This window comes from Garra rufa, chromosome 5 (assembly GCF_049309525.1).
Source record: "Garra rufa chromosome 5, GarRuf1.0, whole genome shotgun sequence".
In the NCBI taxonomy this organism is placed as follows: Eukaryota; Metazoa; Chordata; class Actinopteri; order Cypriniformes; family Cyprinidae; genus Garra; species Garra rufa.
The window spans coordinates 10,083,341-10,104,096 of record NC_133365.1 but is presented as its reverse complement, the minus strand read 5'-3'; the positions used below and the strand labels follow the sequence as shown (position 1 = coordinate 10,104,096).

Sequence of the window (20,756 nt, the reverse complement as noted above, 5' to 3'; positions counted from 1 at the left end):
CTCTTCTAAAAAAAAAGAACAATTAAAGAGAACTCAACTAATGGAAGTGCCTAACCCAGAAACCCAGTAAGCTGTGTGTAGAGGTGTGTGTGCATGTTAGAGTGCGAGTGTGTGCAAGGAAGGAACGCCAGAACAAATACAAATTGAATTCATAGTGATTTTTCCAGCATGATCTGTTAACAGTCACTGAGAATACAGAAGTGCAACAAGTTGGCAGTGACAAATTAAATAACCTTTCAGAGTGCCTAAAAAAAGATTGATTGATTGATTGACTGAAATAATGTCACGTCCCTGCAGCTCCAGAGTAATCAGTCACATGGCAGTTTCAGTTCAGGTGAAAAAGATGAGTACATCTGGATCTCCAAATTCAATTTGTCACACCACCATGTTAACTGTTAAACATAGGGAAAATCACGGAAAGGTGTGTATAGGGCTTAATATATATATGCTTACTAATAAGAAAGTTGGCAATCAAACGGTTTGTTAAATGATTGAGAAAAAAAAAAAAAAAAAACTTTTGCGAACTAGTCTTTAATCTTTAAAGGAGTTTCTTCTGTTCACCAATCCTGCATTTATTTGATCCAAAGTACAGCAAAACAGTAAAAATTTAAATATTTAAAATAACTGTCTTCTATTTGAGAATATCTTAAAATGTAATTTATTTCATGTGATTTTAAAGCTAAATGAAATTTTAGCATAATTACTCCAGTCACATGATCCTTCAGAAATCATTCTAATGCTGATTTGCTGCTCAAAACAGGAATAAAATCCTTTTTTGTAATATATTTAGTTATTTAATTTTTTTGTTTGTTTTGTTTTTAAATTCACAATATTACTGATATTGCTGTATTTTGGATCAAATAAATGCAGGCTTGGAGGAGACTTCTTAAAAAATAACATCAAACATCTTTTTTTTTTTTTTTTAAGAGTGGCGCTAAATAACGTTCCATAAGTCACCGTGACACGTTTTTATCATGCTGCGTTTTTATCAAGCGGCAACCTCAGACTCTCTCTATTGAAACCAACACGGAAATTACTTAAACATCAACCGGCCGCTAGAGACTGGCTGCAAAAGGGAGTCAATCCCATAGACTCCCCATGTTAAAATGCCCAACTTTACAGCAGAAAAAAATATGTTTACAGTCTGGTTCAAAAAGTATTTTGGTCTATATAGTTAAATTTGCCCTTCATGTTAACTTTGAGGGGGGTGAATTTTTTTAGAACTCATTTGTTTAAGTTATATTAAGCCTTAAAGTTCTGCATAATTAAGGGCGTGGCCACTTGAGTGACAGGTGGATTGCCATTGCTGTCACCACTGTCGCGCTAGACGGGCGTGGTTTCAGCAACCAGCTCCGCCCACGTCCCCCCTCTTTGCCCATTTTCGATTATCCGGGCCGGGGGTGATGCGCGATGACGTGATTCCAAGATGGCAACGGGCAAATCCTGCCCACCATGAGCTTCAAAACTGCTCCTATGGGTGACGTCACGGACACTACGTCCATATTTTTTTACAGTCTATGGTTTTTATTAGCTTATTATTGCAGCTGTTCAGAATTCAAATATCCAGGAAGTGTCGCTAAAGGTTAATGCTCTGTGTTGGAAATATCTTCTACACCAAACCCAACTCTACACCTACCCGATAGTGTTAGCAAATGCAAAAGTGATATAAAAACGCATTTGTTGATGCTCCCGTGCTATTTTAACTCAAGCATAGCAAGCTGTATATGTGACAACAACGTTCAAAAGTATCAGTTTTTAGATTATGGAGGATGTTAAAATGGTTTTGAAGTCATAACATAATATTCTGCATGCAATTGTAAGAAAATTATGCTTTATTCATAAAAAATCTGTACCTGTAAATTATACTTTGTGTGAAAACGATTAAAAGTTGTCAAGAGTTTTACTTCCTCTAGTGCTCATTTCAACTGGAAACTGCAGTGATTCATACATATAGGTAATTTTTTTTTATGTATATAGAGGCATGTATTTCCAATGAGCCTATGTTGATTTTTGGCCACTTAGTTCAAGTACTGCTCACTGCAGAGCCAAATGGCTTCCAGCTCCACCGCTGTTTGAACTAATGGGTGAAGTTATGTTTAGTGATAGGGTTAGGGTGTGGTTAGGTGTCTATCTGCACCCATTACCTCCAGCAAGAGGGAGCTAGAGCTCGAGCTCCTCCCATTTGGCTCTGCAGCGAGCACCCTCTCACTTAGTTGGCAACCGTCATTTGACCTTAATCTGCATAAAAGCCCTGACCTCACCCTTCACCTTTCTGCTGCAAACAGACAGACAGACAAACAAACAAACAAACAGACATTGTTTGTAATAATATGCCGGGGGGTTCTTGTCCCACCACATATCTGACCTTGTCAAGCTAAACATAAAGCGTCCACTCAGCGTATTCCTGCAGCACTATTGTCACAGTAACTGCTGCACCATCAGTCGCCCTGCAGATTCGTTGTCGCCATAGCAACATCCTCTGTGATTACTTGCAGTCTATAGCCCGCTCACTCAGCAAAACAGAGAGAGAGAAAGAAAGAGAGAAAAAAAATCTTCTGCTGAATGGCTAGACAGATAAGGGCATGTGTGGGGAAATGAAAGAATCTGATTGGCTGTGAGTGAGATCATCCACAGATTAAGAATGTTCTATCGTAGTTTTGTTTCTGGGAGCACAAAGACTGTGCTGAATTTTAATACTGGACGTTCGTCTTTCTCTGAAGGTAACTGCATCCACCCCTCCTCTAACTGTGCTTACAGCATTGAAGAGATATCTTAGCTTTGTACCGCACACACTACTCACCGAATGGAATACAAATGACCTGCTGGACAAAGAAACCAAACCACACTGGACCTTGGTGCTGGTCTTTATAAAACAAATGGTCATGTCTGCTAACTATGTATACATATTGAGGTACTTATAATGTTGGAGATAATGGAAACTCAGTATGTTTATAATCCTTTAATAGTAATTATATTTACTCTAAAACTATAAGACACATTCATGCTGACTTTTAAGAAATTGCTGTTAGCCCCTCAAGCAACAGAAATAATTACAAGCCACTCCCACAAATATATTGACCGATATATTATCAATGATTAAATAACTCTTTTTTTTTGTTTGTTTGTTTTGTCAGGAGCATGTCATAATGGTTTAAAATTAAAAAAAAATGGAATACCCTTTAAATCAACTGATTTGGTTGGGGGCATTAAGAATTCAGAGGAATAGCATATAAGATATGCCATTTAATTTGATCATATTGCTGCAGAGTTACAAGCTTTTTTCAGCTGTGCCCCATCTATGGGAAGAATTTGATGTTAGTCTAAAAACAGCTTTTGTTGAAACCAAGCACACAAAATGAATACTTCCTCCTCTTTATGTAATAGAGATGAATACAACAGCACAAGACTGATCAGCAAGACTGCCTGCACAGAAACAGATTAATGCCTGCTTCTTCATCATTGTCTCTTTGACCCGCCCATTGGTTAATAAAGAAAGAGAAACTGCAATGGGATCACAAAATAACATTACCTTCCAAAAGGTCCTATTGTTGGGAAAGTGGCTGTTTCAACTATGTGCATGTCTCAACAGAGCATTATTTGTTTGTTCAGTATATTTTAAACACAGGCACAGATTATGTATATGTAAGGACTCAAGTACAACTAAAATCATTGTCGCAAAATGGTTTACTTTTGTTTATGCAGTAGTAAGAAAAGCCAGTGTCTAAATAGTAAACTTTTAGTAGCATTTTAAAAAATCATGTTATCTAAATAGTGCTTAAATTATATACAGAAAGCAAGCTTGTCACAACTCAGTCAAAGCTCATTGAATCAGTTCTGCACCACAAAAACCCTGTTATAATCAATGACTATATAAAAACTGTGCAATGAGTCTCTTATTTACACTGTGTTTCCATTGCGTTAGTTATTTGTGAGAGTGCAGAAATTGAGTTGCAAAGGCAAGACCATTGCAATTATGGAGTCAAAAGACATGACTGTGATCAACTACAATAATATGTAATGGAAGTAGATCTAAATATAATGCTGTAATTATAACGTTTCACAAATAGTTAATCTCGGCAGCTGTAATAGTAAAAAACAATAGTACAAAAGATTTCAGAATCATGTGTAATATATGTATATGCACTCTTAAAAATAATGGTGCTTCACGATGCCATAGAAGAACGGTTCCATAAAGAACCTTTAACATCTGAAGAACCTTTCTGTTTCACAAAAGGTTCTTTGTGACAAAATAAGGTTCTTCAGCTTTTAAAAAGGTAAGAAAAAGATGGTTCTTTAAAGAACCTTTGACTGAATGGTTCTTTGTGGAACCAAAAATGGTTCTTCTATGGCATCGCTGTGAAGAACCTTTTAAAGCACTTGCATCTTTAAGAGTGTAAGATGTTAACCAATCATGGGAATAGGAATTACATCAAAGTCTTAAAGGTGACACAGCTCCTTTAAACAAGGCTAAAATCAGGGCAGTCCTTTGTTTATTTATTACTTTTTTCTTGATTGTCTTCTAAGATTTTACTATATTATAAGTGCACCTCAAGAAACCTAAAAAAAAAAAGAATGCAGTTCATGACCCATCTCATGCTGAAATTAAGAGATGTGGTACACTAAACATGTCTCAGTGTGATACCTGTGTGGTGTGATACTATTGAGGTTGGTATTAAGACATGGGGCACAAGAGTTATAGTATAGTGCACAACCACTAGACTGCAGGCAAGTACAGAGAAAGAGAAACAAAATGGTACCGTCTCTTTGTCTCGTCCTCTCTCTGCCTGCGTTATTCTGGAGAGATACCAAAATTAAGGGGTGCCTTTTTCAGAGAATAATTATGCCTCTTTCAAAATGTTAAACCAAATTGCACTCCATTCTAATCAGGGGTGAACATCTGTTTCTCACACAAAAATTAAACCGTGCTTTAATGAAGTCCACTGTGTTTTAAATTCAACTCAATTCTGCGATTATCAATTATTATTATTCCACTCAATAATAATTTGGAATGTTTGCAAAGGCAAGCAAAACCATTATTCCAATGTTTGTGCTACAGACATGAATTATACAATAAAAAATGACATGCAAGCATCTTTTTCTTCAAAAAATGTGAAACTCTAGTGGGTGGTGCTGATTAAAGCTCTTCGAGAGTGACTGTTTGCTTGATGGTCATATGAATCAACAAGGATCTGCAAGCATTTCAGCTCATACATACAGTAAACTCAATAACCCTTCCACACACGCTCACACATTCACAATCACACCTCCGGAAGGACGTGCTGACTGGCAGACTAGTCCACCCCAGCTGAGCTCCGTCTTTGTGCAGAGATGTGGTTGCCTAGCAACCAGCCATAGCAGCTGCCGATACTAAGAGAGAAGAGAGGAGACGCACCTTTCAACACAAGCATCATGCGGCACTTTGACCTCCACATGAAAATTGCTGCAGACAGCGTCACAGAACACCAATTTTACCAGCTTAGCAAGAAAACGAGGCTGTATGACATGTCATACAATACATTGTTTCTATTGTCTTTTTCCAATTATTTTGATTTTAGCTGCACCCACACAATGATATGCAAATTCTGGTACATAACTGGCCACTCCATACAGCTTAATGCATTTAGAATTGTTAAAGCGAAAATGGCCCAGAAAGTGTCAGCTTCAGATGCCACACCCAAATTTGATGCAGCTTAAGCAAGAGCTTTCTCAAAATGGCAAGCTAAAGAAAGAAACACCAAGCTAAAGGAAACTAGTAATTATAGTTAGGACAATACAGAACAATAACACTAATTAATACGGTGTGTCCTGCGAGATCTGATTCTATTCATTGATGTCTATTACAATCGTTTCACAAGCTCCACTGACGCTTACAATGTGAAACAGGTATTAAAGACATTAAAATCTGCATTCATGATCCAGAGAGAGCAACACAAACAGTCTTTTCAACCACATAAGCCTCATTATTTCTTTGTTACAAACATTTAAATAACATAAGTACTGGGATAAAAGCTCGGTATAAACACTTATTGTCTACAGTAGCGATCAAAGCGAAAGTATCTTAGCATGTATGTATTGTAACGCTTATCCTCTTCCGCCAAGAGGTGGCGACAACTGCACATTTAAAAAAGTATCATTGAATTATACATTCAAGAGATTCAATAGTGAAACAAGTCTTTCTTAATTGAGACAATGACTCCTTCATTTTTTAATATCTTGTTCAAATATAGACTTTTTGTCAGAACCACTAATAAATTACGTAATTTTGTTTAGATTTCTAATCCTTTTTTTCTTCAGAATCTTTAATTTATAAAAGAAAATAGTTTTTCAATTTATCCAGAATCATGCAGATTTAGTTTACGTTTATTACTGCATATAATTCATTAAAATAGAAGTTTTTTAGTTGAATAAACTACTATTTTCCCTATATCTATTTCATCATTGAGGATTTCTTTAAAAAGTTTAAAAATCTCGTCTCGTCTCGTTCTCGTGGACCCAGTCTCGTGAGACTACTAACACTAACTGGGACTCTCTAGCCCTATGTATATATATATATATATATATATATATATATATTTTTTTTTTTTTTTTTTTTTTTTTTTTACATAAAAAGGCAAAAACAGTGGAATTTTTGTTTTAATCACAAATCAATTTTAATTTTTTTATACCAAACTTTATATAAAGATGATTCTTAAACTATGTTATGAAACATATAACGATAATGATTTGACATAAAATTTTTCTTTATACAAAATGTGTTAAATGGCAATGAACATGTTTTCCCATATAAACAATGTATCTATAAACTATATCTAATTTGCATATTAATTTGTTTTTTGGGGGCAACATATAATTAAAAAATAAATGTAATAATGGGAGTAATAATTGACGAGATTTTCATAATAATATATATTATTTAATAGCAAAATTTGACATATAATTTCTTTCCCTAGTCACCCAAAATGTGTAATAAACATGTTTTAAGTCCTCTACAGTGGACATGTATAAAATTGATGTCCTGTTTCATAACACAAAGTCATATTTTGATTTGAATTACATTATTCTGAGATTAGATTAATTTAAAAATTAGTCAGATTTAAATGATCATTACAAAATATTATCATATTTCCATAAGGGTGTTACATTTTGATCACTAAATTAATGTCAGCCATTTTTAAAGACCAATCAGAGGGAGCTGTCATTGAAAAGCCCTGAATGTGCTCTGTACTGGACATTCAGACTTAAAACTGTGACATGTAAGGTCTCAGAGAAATCACTAAAAACTAATGTCCTCTACAGTGGACAAAACTCCATAGCTGGTAGTCAGATATATATATAAACAATTTCTTATATAATGCAGACATTTCTACATTTGTGTGGGTGTGTGTGGGGGTGGGGCTTAACTGTCCAAATACTCTTTCAGGGCACTGTATTTTTCCCCTGGCTGTGAGAGGTGACATCTTAACAAATTTTGACTCTGAATCCTTCAGCCGGAAGCTAAGAGATCGCTGTTGTCAGCGTTTAAGTGCGGCGTGAGACATAACTCCAGTGGGACCACAGCAAACGCTGCAATTACCCATATCAAAGAAGAGTGGGTGGGATAGAAACAGCTTGGCTTTAACTCTGTAGAACACTTTAATCCTACAACCTCCATCTGTTAGTGCATGTGTGTGTTGTGCATCACATTAATACAAAGGAAACACACTCACACAGCACAGAGGCTGGCAAACCCTTTGGAGACACAAGCCTAAGAGGAAAAGAGAGAATTTGAGGTAAATGCGTATGCCTTACGGCAACTGAAGAACCTTAGAAAATAGCTTTCTGACTTTCTCTTTCCATCCCTCAATTTTTGCTTTTCCTTTGGGGCCTTAGCTATCTTGGGTCTAAACAAGTAAAAGTGAAATTTATTCTCAGAAGAGGTAGTGAAACCTACTGGGAAAATGACAAAAAACAGGTGGGGTGATATCTATTCCATTCTACCGCGTTTGAATAACATTTTTCACAACATCTACTACAATAATAACATTTTTGATTAAATGTAAATAAATTGCTAGAGACACCAAAGTGGGTCAAATAATGACCATAAATGACCTGCCAAGAACTGGATTTTCCAACAAGGTCTCCAAACCTGACCAGGTCTTTAAATTCTAAATAGCCTTCAGCATGATAACAACATGAGATGCTTTCATTTGAGAAGAACATGCTGCATGCTGTGAGAACAATCAAATGCTGTAGAGTTTACTGTAAAATTATTAGCTAGATACCCCAGTTGGCTATAGGAAATTTGGCCTGGCTTCAATTCTTCTGGTAATACTCAAGTAAATGATCAGATAATCAGATCAAATAAGTCTGGGTAAAATCTATAAAGATGGTACAGATGGCTTGAATATATTGCTGTTGTCAAGTCCAGTGGACCTGATTTCAGTTATTAGAGTTACAAGTCTTGTGTGAGATATGCCTTTCTTCTTACTATAAATTATGGGTAGAAGTCTGAATTTTCATCTTATCTGAATTTTGCAGATGAGAATCAGGTTCTGCTTGAGTGAGCAAATAGGAAGGATACTCTAGGATGGAGTGAGATAAAGGGGGGCAAGAGAACATGCCTATATAAATGTTCATAAATAGAAAGAGGGATACAGTAGATGACACTGATAGACAAGAACAAAGATTACTGAAGGAGAAAAAAAAGGAAAAGAAAAAGGTTAACAGAGGGTCACATTCTTCCTGGTCTGCAGATGCTTGTTACAGCTGTAATCAATGATGAGGTCAAAGTAAGGCAGACATAAAAGGATTAAAGATCCAATGATGCATATCAAAAAGCAAGCACATATTCAGCTGCACATTAATAAACACAGCACAGTAAGCTGATGTTCAATATGGAGTTCAATATGTGTTTTATAGCTATAAAGTCAAGCTTATATATATATATTGGTCATGAGCACTTTCGGAGGGATTGGCATAGTAATGTACATGACAATCTTTAATCTTTAAAAGTAATATCCCCTTTTTAAAATCAGGTCATTCTCAGCTTCTTGTTGTGTTTTTTGAGGAAAACATTTCAGGATTTCTCTCCATATAATGGACTTCTATGGTGCCCCCGAGTTTGAACTTCCAAAATGCAGCTTCAAAGGGCTCTAAACGGTCACAGCCAAAGAAGAAGGGTCTTATCTAGCGAAACGATTGGTTATTTTCTAAAAACATTTACAATTTATACATTTTTAAACCTCTACACAGAGTACACACAGAGCTAGACTAGATGAGCATTTAATGTTAAAAAGTATAAAATTTGTTTTTTAGAAAATAACCAATCGTTTTGCTAGATAAGACCCTTCTTTCCTCGGCTGTGACCGTTTAGAGCCCTTTGAAGCTGCATTTTGGAAGTTCAAACTCGGGGGCACCATAGAAGTCCATTATATGTAGAGAAATCCTGAAATGTTTTCCTCAAAAAACATAACAAGACGCTGAGAATGACCTGATTTTAAAAAGGGGATATTACTTTTAAAGATTAAAAAAATACCACTGGGTGGATTTTTATCATTGTAGGGTGGTTGTGTACACAAACTGCCAACACACATTAATGTTCAAACAACATGTAAAAGTTAGTTTTGCATCCGATGACCCCTTTAAGTGAAATAAAACAACCCAGCATGTTGGATCAAACATTTAACCCAACCAGCTGGGTCAAAACAACCGAGAATGTGTTCTTCCCCATACACAGGGTTGCAAAATTACCCAGAAATGGTTGTTTTTGCTTTTTTTTTTTTTTTAGTGTGTGTACTCCTCCCTTACCTGTTTTCCATCGAGTGTGTAGATCCTTTTCACTGCTCCACTTTCGAGTTTAATGGCCTCTGTGATGTCAGTGAGCACCTGCTCAAAAGAGTGTGCCGTCTTCTTATTAAGCAGCACACGGACGGCCTTCCGTGGCTTCACCCCGCTCCTCATCACTGTCACCAACTTTGGTCGCACAAAGTCCTTACTCTCCCTCGCCTCATTGGCTGTGCGGTTGGCCAGCATGTTCTTCTGGCTAGCTGATGCTTTCACATTGACTGACCAGTTGGGGTTCACATTTTTGGTGTAGTCCACTTTCTTGTAGAAGTTCTCAGAGGCGCAAACATAGCTCTCACCTGGAGGGTTGGATAACACAGAAACAAAGAAAAAAGATTTCTCTGAGGGACTGTTTGAACACCTTAACACATTTTTGTTACAGAACAATTAGTATGGCAGCTTTAGTTCAGATGACAACTGGTTTTGCTCAAATAACAACTGCTACTATGGCAGGGCCTAAATTTCAGGATAGGATTGTGGGTAATTATAAGTTTTTTTATAATGCATTATGCATTCAATATAATGCCTTAAGAATAACCTTATAATGTATTATAAATACGGGCTTCATAGAAAGGGTTACCGAAATGATCATACTCTTAAAAGCTATTACCACAAATAAGTAAATACATTAAATCTCTTCTTATAAATACTCAAGCGATTATATAACATATTATAAGGTTTTTTATAATGCATTATGCATTCATTATAATGCCTTGAAATAGCCTTATAATATATTATAAATACAGGCCTTATAGAAAGTGTTACCCAATTGACATGATCAGCTGGCTCTTCTGGCGTGCATTCTGTTTCACAGTAAAAAACAAACTATAAAAAAAGAATATGATGTTCTTTCTCAGTACTCCGATTGCATGGCATTTTTGTGGCTGCCAAGTTTTAGCTATAGAACAGGGATCACCAAATCTGGACCTCGAGATCCATTTTCCTGCAGAGTTTATCTCTTACCCTAATCAAACACACCTGAGCATGCTAATCAAGATCTTCAGGATCATTAGAGAATAACAGGTAGGTGAGTGTGATCAGGGTTGGAGCTAAACTCTGCAGCGCATTGGACCTCCAGGGTAAGATTTGGGGAACCCTGCTATAGAAGCACACAACATCCGGTAGGTGACACTTTTTCTCTCTTTTTTTGGATGTTGTGGGTATGACTTTAGAGGCAGTCCAATCAAGAATGTCCCAATCGGCAGCAGTTAAACAATCATAGTGACACATCAGGCTTAAAATCAGCCTTAAATATCTTCTATTGTGTGGCCAGCCTTAGACATGTGTGAGTGTGAATGCACAGGATTAAAAGATGGTGTCAACCTGTAATGGGCACATTTCTGTTGGCATGGCAACCAGACAGGCCAACCAATCTGCTTTTAGCTCTTAGAGCTCAGTAAAGGTGGGCAGTGTTTTACTAACAACTGGTTCAGTGCTTATCACACACTAATAGGCCATTTCTATTAGGGTGTAACATGCATGCAAGGAACGGGTTGTTGAGGTGTGACAGCAAGTGACGTCCACAAGAAAATAATCAAAAAGATGAAAATAATCCAGTGGGTGAAACAAATTATTTTGTAAAAAGAAGGAAAAAATTCTGAGTGGCAAATATAGACAGTATGTTGTTCATTTTGTACACAGACACTTTAAAATTGACTATATTCGTAAAAAAAGAGATTTTTTGTATGCACAGTTTACAAATCTAGGATATCTGACAGCTAGGATATCCATAACCTTGTACTTCATTTACAAAAGGGAAAGGCATGTAAGGGAATAATGTGCAAAACAGCATGCATCTTTATATTATGTTTGTTTTTAAATGTCACTTATAGCTGTGCGTAGTTAGTTAAAATAATGGCTCCTGAATTTTGCCATCTACTGACAACTTTTAGTTTTATCCATTAGTCAACCAGAAAAGGCTTAGTCGACCAAAATTGCATTCGTCGCTTAATCGCAGAGCAAAACCAAACATATCATATCGAGAGATAAACATATCTATCGAGAGATTATGAGATTATGAAATTCGTATGAAAACAGATGCATTAGTACTACAAAGATGACGAGTCAGTGTCACAGACTTCTTAAGCTAAAAAAAGAAAGCACTAGTCTATCAATAGATTTTTAAAATGTTAATGCAGCCTCCTTACCTTTTTATCTCTGACACATTTATAATCATTAGCTTTTGCCGGTGTGCTGTGGCAAGCTTTATGCATGTGCTTGAGCGCTTATTAAGCTATATAGTCAATTAAAGACTCATTATAATGATTTAAATGGTTTATAATTAAATGTATAATTAGTCGACTAATGCTTAAAATTAACGACTACTAGTCGACCTGAAATATCTTTGGTCGAGGGCAGCCCTACAAAATTGTACATTTAAAACATTAATTTAATAACATTGTTTATTCCATTGTTCATTACTGGGGTTGTGCCATGTAAATGCATTCATGCTACCTCTAAGATGACACATACATTTCATACGGTTACAGAAAATACCTCTGGATATCAATTAAAGGGAGGGGCGGGGGAAATAAAAACATAACACTTGTGCATTTATATTCAACCGTTTTCCTCTTCAATATTTTTTTCTTATATTTCTTATTATATTGGCTTGAGAAAGTCAACATACTGTTATACTATTCAAACCTATTATTAACCTCAGGAATATATATACATATATCTCAGGACTGTTGGACATAGCGGTGGATCAGAGGTAAAAATTTATATAAATACTGTTCAGTTTCTTGCACAGACCGATCTTTTTGTGTCTTAACACCTCAATGTATCGCCACGAGCCACAGGGTTTAATTTGGTTTTGTCTGTGTATGTTTTTTTGACTTTCAAAGCTGTGGATCCCATTGACTGCCATTATATGACTGACAGACTGCAATGGTTTGAGTTAAAAATCTTCATTTGTGTTCTGCTAAAGAAACAGATAAATATGTATGCAAAATTCTGAATGGGATCATTTTTAGTATATGTAAAAATCTGTTATGTGAAATAGCTATTTTCAGGACAGGACTAAATTAATTAATAACATTTTTATGATCCCTCTTGAAATCTTGGTTAAAATTATTTTGCACAGGCCACATTCCCAGTGTTTTTGATTAATTGAGTAAGATGATAAAATAATAATTACAGTAATAATAATAATATATTAAATAAACATATCAAAAAATAAGAAATAATACCAATGTGATGTAAAAAAATAATAATACTGAATTTACAATACTTACAAATTTACAATATTTCTGTCTTAATTTCTTCATTTCCAAATGTTAAATCATTAAGCATTTACATTACCGGTCAAAAGTTTGGGGTCAGTAAATTTTTCTTCTTCTTTTTTTTTATGAAAGAAATTAATACTTTTATTCACCAAGGGTGTGTTAAATTGATAAAAAGTGATAGCAAATACATACATTGTTAGAAAATATTTATATTTTGAATAAGTGCTGTTCTTTTGAGCTTTTTATTCATCAAAGAATCCTGAAAAAATACCACAATTTCTAAATAAATACTTTGCAGGGCAACTGTTGCAATATATAATCCAATGTAGATCCAATATAGATCATAATTTCTAATAATAAATCAGTATATTAGAATGATTTCTGAAAGATCATGTGATCTTCTTCACTTAAGACTGAAGTAATGGCTGATGAAAATTCAGCTTTGCATCACAGGAATAAATCAAATTTTAAAGTATATTACAATAGAAACCATTATTTTATATTGTTATAACATTTCGCAATATTACAGTTTTTTTCTATATTTTTGATTAAATAAATGCAGCACTGATGAGCATAAGAGACTTTCTTTAAAAACATTACAACTCTTACTGACCCCAAACTTTTGACCGGTAGTGTATTTTGTAAGTTTGCCAGCAAATAAATGTAAGTGCTGCAAGCCCTGCAACAAGTGAAGTGTAGATTCATGTTTCTTAACATGCATATTTTATAATGTCGCTGGACTGAAATGTCTATGGATGTTTCTCATACTATATGTTTATGTGGAGATTTATTGCTCAATAATAGTACGCAAATTATAGAGACACCATCATGCACAAATTTTTCAAGCTTTTCAAAAATGTTTCCTGAAATCTCACTGTAAATCTCCAACACTCACCTTCCTCTAGCTCATCCAGAGTGCCAATCTTCTGTGATCCATCGATGGTAAAGATGTATCTGACCCCTTGTGGCAGATTGATATGGTCAGACAGAGAGCGGGTTAAGTCAGCCAGTAGAGCATCAAATGTGCGGAACCGGTCACTGGCCACTGCATACACGATGCCCTTGAAGTAGCGGTCGCCATTGCGGTAGAATCGCACCTTTTTAGCCTTTTTCTCAGTGGTCAGAGCCTGGAGGGTGCGTGTACGGTAAAAACTGCAGTGAGCGCTATGTGTGGGGCTGGGGAGACCGTTGGCCCGTCCGCCTCGTGGGGTACGAGACGACTTGTCCCGCTCATCAAAATGGCCGAAGTCCAGCTCCATGGCAACTTGTTCAGAGGGGGCATCCATAGTGGTGATTGTGAAGGAGTTCTTGTATTGAGGAATTATGGGTCTGAACGAATGAGAAACCACATAAAAGAATTTAATCAGTTAAATGTTATATGAGTCAATGAGTTTTAACAGTATTAATGATAAAGAAAAATATTATTGTTGTTGTTGTTTGTGTCAAATGTTCTATTACTATTTATAAAATTGTCAAGAAAAGATTTATTTTAATGACTTGTGGTATAACCATTAAAACCATAGGACATAAACCATAAATGTTTATAGTGCCCTTCACAAATATTAGCACACTTGGTAAATATGAGCAAAGGCACCTGTGGAAATAAATCTGCTTTGTTTATCCTTTTGATCTTTCATGCAAAAAAATTCACAAAATTCTAACCTTTCATAAAAGAAAAACAATGGAAATTGGAGGGGAAAAATTCATTATGAAATAAACGTTTTTCTCTAGTTTATGTTAGTCACAATTATTGGCACCCCTAGATATTCGTATAAGTAAAATACCTTTGAAATATATTCCCATTCATATTTACATTTTTTTAGCACACCAGGGTGGAGCTAGGAGCATAAAACTGTCCAGCCATGACTTCCTGTTGCACAGGATTTTAAATATGAGAAACACAAAGGCCAAATTCCCTTAATTGTAAAACCAAAGAACATAGTTCTGATGTGCAGAACAAGATTGCTGAGCTTTACAAAATAGAAAGTGACTGTAAAAAAAGCGATGAAAATCCCCATTTTCAACATTAGGGCAATAATTAAGAAGTTCCAAATCTGCCTAGAAGAGGACATGTGTCTATATTGTCATAATCGATGGACTTTTTCTCTTCTCTAATTACAAAAGCAATCAATTTTATTTGTGCACTGTAATGCCCCTGGTGACAAAAAAACAGCTAAAACCAGCCTAGGCTGGTTGGCTGGTCTTAGTTGGTTTAAGCTGAAAGTAGCTGGTTTTAGCTGGTCGTTTTCCAGCCTGAGCAGCTAAGACCAGCCTGGGAAAGTGGCCAAAACCCCTGTAAAACCAGCCAGCTGTTCAGTTACGACCAGCTAAAACCAGGCCGGTTGACCAGCTTAAACCAGCCAACCAGCCTAGGCTGGTTTTAGCTGTTTTTTCACCAGGGGCAAATCTTCAGAATCCATACAACTGCAAGGAACAGAACCAAATCCACGCCTTTATTCAGCGATCTTCATCTCCATCCTGAGCAGCGACCGTAAGCATCAAAACCTACACTGACGCACTAGTTGCCAGTTCAAGAAACTTTACAAAACGTTTTACAGGATAATCGAATGCTCTTTGGCTCTTGCCAATGCTTTGTCACAGACTGCCACATGCCATGTTTCTGGTGAGGTGTGTTTAAACGAGAAATGCACGCTTTCACAGAGTGGATAGGGATAATAATCTGGATAATATTTTCAGCGATTAACGATTTAAATTTTCCTCTGCACCTCATACAAAACTTATGTATTCCACCAGAGGGGACTGCGGCTGCAAAGCATCATCATTTGGATTACTTTTGCTACTGCTTTTGACATTTTTGCAATAAATAAATGATTGAGAATTGCACTAATTGCACAGAAACCTGACCTCAAAGTCTGCTGGTCAAAAAAACATTAATTTTTCACCTGAAACACTGAAGCAAAAATCAGTTTTTCGGTCTATGCCTATCATCTAAGTACTACACATCTACACGTGCTCTCTGAGTACCACACACTCGATTGGCCTACATACAGCAGACCCACACACATTTCAATGTCACTCATGAGCTATTATTAAAATTCCCTGTGGAGACTCTCATTTGACACACACACACACAGAACCCAAACAAAAGACAACTTGGGGTATGGTCACCACTAGCCTTATTATCCGGCAGTATTTATCTACAATATGATTGAAATAATGGAAATACACAAGTTTACTGTATATACACATTTATATAGTACAGACCAGCATTCATAACATCATATTCCATCTAAAAGTGTTCTTCACTAGCCAGTATCCATGGCAACAGCTACACAAGCTTTCCACCTTCTCTAAAAGGATAAACAGATGAAGTACAGAAACGACACGTCAGCATCAAATCATCCTTATTTATTAATTGTGAGAGTAGATTGTTTCAATAAACCAGATTCACAAAATGAACATTCCATTCATTGCCCACTTATTTATTAATTGTCATTCAGTTAAAAAACTGTTATTGATTGACTGGTATGTTTATTAGCTAAATGATTTATCTAATAAGGAATTAACCATATAATTAGCATGTAGCTAAGCTAAGACATTAATAATAAGAACAAATATGCAAAGTTAATACAAATATTCACTGTAAAGAACCGTGAATTTAACAGTAAAAAAACTGTAAAAATGCTACAGTAAAAACCTGTTAAACCGGTAAGTTCCCCTACTATATACGGTGGAAAACTGTATTGGACATTGCATGTCATTTTACGGCAGTATACCATTTTCAGAAGTAAACTAGAATGTATTTACAGTAAATTACCGTAAATTTACATTCCTAAAATTCCTTGTTACATTTTTTAAAATTGATGTTTTTTTGTTAAAATAACTGTTTCTTCTTAGTTTTTTTCTTATCAGTTGTGTACATTAGGGTTGTATGTTACATCTAATGTTGTTAAACGTATGTTTATTGCATTATTTCAGTTTCATTTGTGTTACCATGATGGTGTTTAGTGTTTGCGTGAATGACACTGTGCACCTTCTATATATGCTAATATTTAAAAGCTGCTTGTGATGGGCTTTGGCTCATTATGTGACTTTCTCATCACCATCTGCTTTTGGTGGTTATCAGTGTATTACAAAGGTACAAAACTATAAAATACTGAATTAAACTGGACTTGCCAGAGTTTAACAATAATGTCTGCGTTATATCTCAAGGGCAGTGCGAAAGATGCTCTGGACAGTTGATGGAATTATCACTATCATGATCGTCCAGTGGTAGGTAAGCTTCTGTCTAGAGATTTGTGATATACAATGATAAACATGCATCAAATGTAACACGAAAATCCATTTTATTTTTCTCTATTTCCGAACAAACTGCTTGTTGAACTAACACTAAATTATTAGTTTGACAGAACTGTTGTTATTATGCATAATTCACAATGTCTCAAAATAAATGCATGCTCTTATATATGCTTTAAATGCACATATGTATTTTATTTAGACATGAATGCAAATTTTGACTTCTCTTTTTTGTTCCACCTACACCATGCCACTAAAATCAGCTAACAATCCAACGCTCTACCCTGTGCTTGCTGCAGTGAGAAGGAAACAAAAAAGCAGACACGGACATATACTTTTCCTACCTTTCCATAGAAACATTATTGAGTGGATTTTAATCTCCAGAACAAAAGACAGGTTTGAACTAGGAAGAGATCATTGTAGAGGTTTCCAGGTTTGTAAAATTAGCCAGCGGCTGCTTTGAATGTATTGCAACATTTACATGCACATGCAAATTTGATGTCTTTAAATAATAAACAAATGGGCTTAACAACAACTCTCTGTCGAGGTATGAAACACTAAAAGAAATAGCCTACATATCAAGTTATCATACAATTCCATAAAAAATAATAATTCAAATTTTGTGTGCATATTGGACCAAAAGGCAACAGAAAAAGTCAAAACAATGGTCAAACCATTGTAGCCAAGCTATTTTTTGGAATATGGTAGCTAGTTTCTTGCTGGACCAATGTATTATAGCTTGATAAAGATAACCTACAGGTCAGCTTTAGCTCAACCATCTGCATCAGCTTAAACTGCTGTTGACATTAAATGACCTGTCTGGACCAAACAGAAAGCATGTAAAACCAGCTACAGTTTTACCAGTTCTACCCGTCTGTGTTAAATAAATAAATAAAATGTTTATACACTATTGCGGCTCAGAGTTGGCTAGAAGTTATCAATTTTCTCTATCTCTCTTTCAAACCATGGTATGTCTTTGTAGTCTTTTGTCTACAAGGGATCTGTCTTCCAAGGGAACATTGAACAAAATTTAAAAATTAAACACTGGGCCGAAGGCCGATTACTGAACATGTTTTTCCCCCCATGTATTTTGCCAAATTTTTTCACAATTGCATAAATTAAATAGCCAAATGTGCTTTTTACAGTTTTGTTTTGCTTTTCAAAAAAAAATTTAAAATCTATTTTCAAAACAACCAGGACAACTTTATCTTCAGAAAAACAAATTAAGATATTTTTGACGAAATCTGAGAGCTTTGTAACCTTGCACAGACAGCAATGGAACTACCACGTTCAAGGCCCAGAAAGATAAGGATATCGATAAAATAGTCCATGTAACTACCTGGTTCAACTTTAATTTTATAAAACTATGAGAATACTTGTTGTGTGCAAAGAAAACAAAAATAGTGACTTTTTTAAAAAATTTCTTCTTTTCCCTGTCAGAATTCGATGCAGTACACAAGTGCAGGGCCGGCACCTAGGGAGGCTTTTGCAGACCTTGCCGCCCTTCCTCTCATCTCCTCTTTTTGCAGACCATGCCAGGATCGATTTCAAAAACAAAAGTGAAACCAAAAAAAAAAAAAAAAACCCAGCTCAAATACAAAAACAATTGCGCCCTTCAGGGAGTGTCACCAAAGACATCATATGTTGCTGTCTAGCTTTTGAAACAGACATTGTGTTGAAAGAGCTTCTGTGAGACCTAAAATGTGATCTAGGTAGGTAGAGCTCACAAGGTCTTGGAACAGAGTTTGTTTCTGTCTGATTAAAGTCCCGACTTAGAGGGTGGCAGATCCTGGCCACAGTGCTCTAGTGGACCAGGGCCAGAACTTCTAAACCACAGCTGCTCTTTTTAAACAAAACTCTTTCTACCCTCTCCACAAAAGAAATGAGAAATAAAAGAAAGTGAAAGAAAGAGAGCGTTAGAAAAGGACAGTTGTCTCTGCAGCAGTTCCAACTCTATCTTTTCACATCATCCTTTTCTAAAGAATGAAGTGATTAAGCATGTGCAAGAATGTAAAAGTCACTCACATGAACACACTAACAGAACACATGCTTGCTAATGTACTTGTACTGCTAGGTATACATACATGGAAACCAGGGACCTAGTTGAATGGTCAACATTTTTTTGAAATCACACGGTCCCACTTTATATTAGGTGGCCTTAACTATTATGTACTTACAAAATATAAGTACAATGCACTTATTGTGTTCTTATTGTTTTGCAAAACATGTATGCTTCTATTGAGGTGGGATACGAGTAAGTTTAGGGACAGGATTGATGGTATGGGTTGGTTTAAGGGTGGGTTAAGGTCTAAGGAATGGGTCAACAGTATAACTATAAATGTAATTACAGATATTAGTTACACATGTAATGACATACAGGTATTTTTAAAATATGAATACAATGTAAAAACATGTATGTACACAATAAGTGCATTGTATCAAATGATTAATTCAAATGTAAGTGCATTGTAGTTAAGGCCACCTAATATAAAGTAGGACCTGATATATATATTTATTTATTTTTTTTTTTTTTTGGTTGTTGTTTTGGGATCTATATATGATTAAATTAATTAGAATGTTTGCAAAACTGTATAGTCTGTGTGTATTTTTTTTTTTGCAATTTTTCCCAGTGGTAATTAACATTTGCATTAAGAGATGTAGTGTGTGAAAAGAGTGAACTCTGCAGAACATTAAATATGCAATTTTAAATATATATATTTTAGTTTGTTTTATTAATTTTGTAATTGTATTAATAAATTAATATTACCTTAATTTGCTGCTTATCCGCTGTCTATTTTCTAATGAAAACACGTTGGATGCATTTGTTGTGTCATCTTTACACTATTGTACTCATGAATGTTTTTTATAACATAAATAATGAATAAGTCATCCTGCAGTTGTTCATGGCACTATGATTGTATGTTCACTAGGTTCCAAGAACATTCAACTGATGGCCAGCTCTGCCCCCTCCAGAGTAAACCTTCATACAGGTAAGTATACATAACTTTTCTTGTGTTTTCATATGCATGAAATAATATCCATAATATATAGCTTTTGAGATCAGAAGAGATTGGGCAGCTCAGGGTGGTAAGGCCGTAATTGAGGGCTGATTACTTTTGGGGAGTCCTCATTTGTAGAAATGGTATACAATTGAAGTTAATTTATTTATTTTATTCATTTATTTTTTGTGCAAAATGTTTTTGTTAGGGTAAGTTTATAGTATTTATAGCTGTATATATATTCAAAAATAATAATTAAATAAATAGAAGTCCATGCAATCTTCCTATTTATGTACACTAAATAAACTTGATAAAACACGGAAACCCCAACGTGTGTGTGTGTGTGTGTGTGTGTGTGTGTGTTTGTGTGAGACATGTCCTGTCTAATTTTAATAAACAAATGATTAATTTAAATGTAAGTGCACAGTAGTTAAGGCCACCTAATATAAAG

The 20,756-nt window shown here is 35.4% G+C and overlaps 1 protein-coding gene across 1 annotated transcript in view; it reads right to left on the bottom strand.

Annotated features, from left to right (window-relative positions):
- Positions 1 to 20,756, bottom strand: part of LOC141335655 (neuronal migration protein doublecortin-like) — a 45,680-nt gene that overhangs the window by 18,012 nt on the left and 6,912 nt on the right. The window contains exons 2-3 of the mRNA XM_073841184.1: positions 13,945 to 14,378; positions 9,787 to 10,121 (exon numbers count right to left, since the gene is read on the bottom strand). Coding sequence (XP_073697285.1) covers positions 9,787 to 10,121; positions 13,945 to 14,335 — 726 coding nt within the window. The 5' untranslated portion in view covers positions 14,336 to 14,378. The remainder of the gene's footprint in view (positions 1 to 9,786; positions 10,122 to 13,944; positions 14,379 to 20,756) is intronic.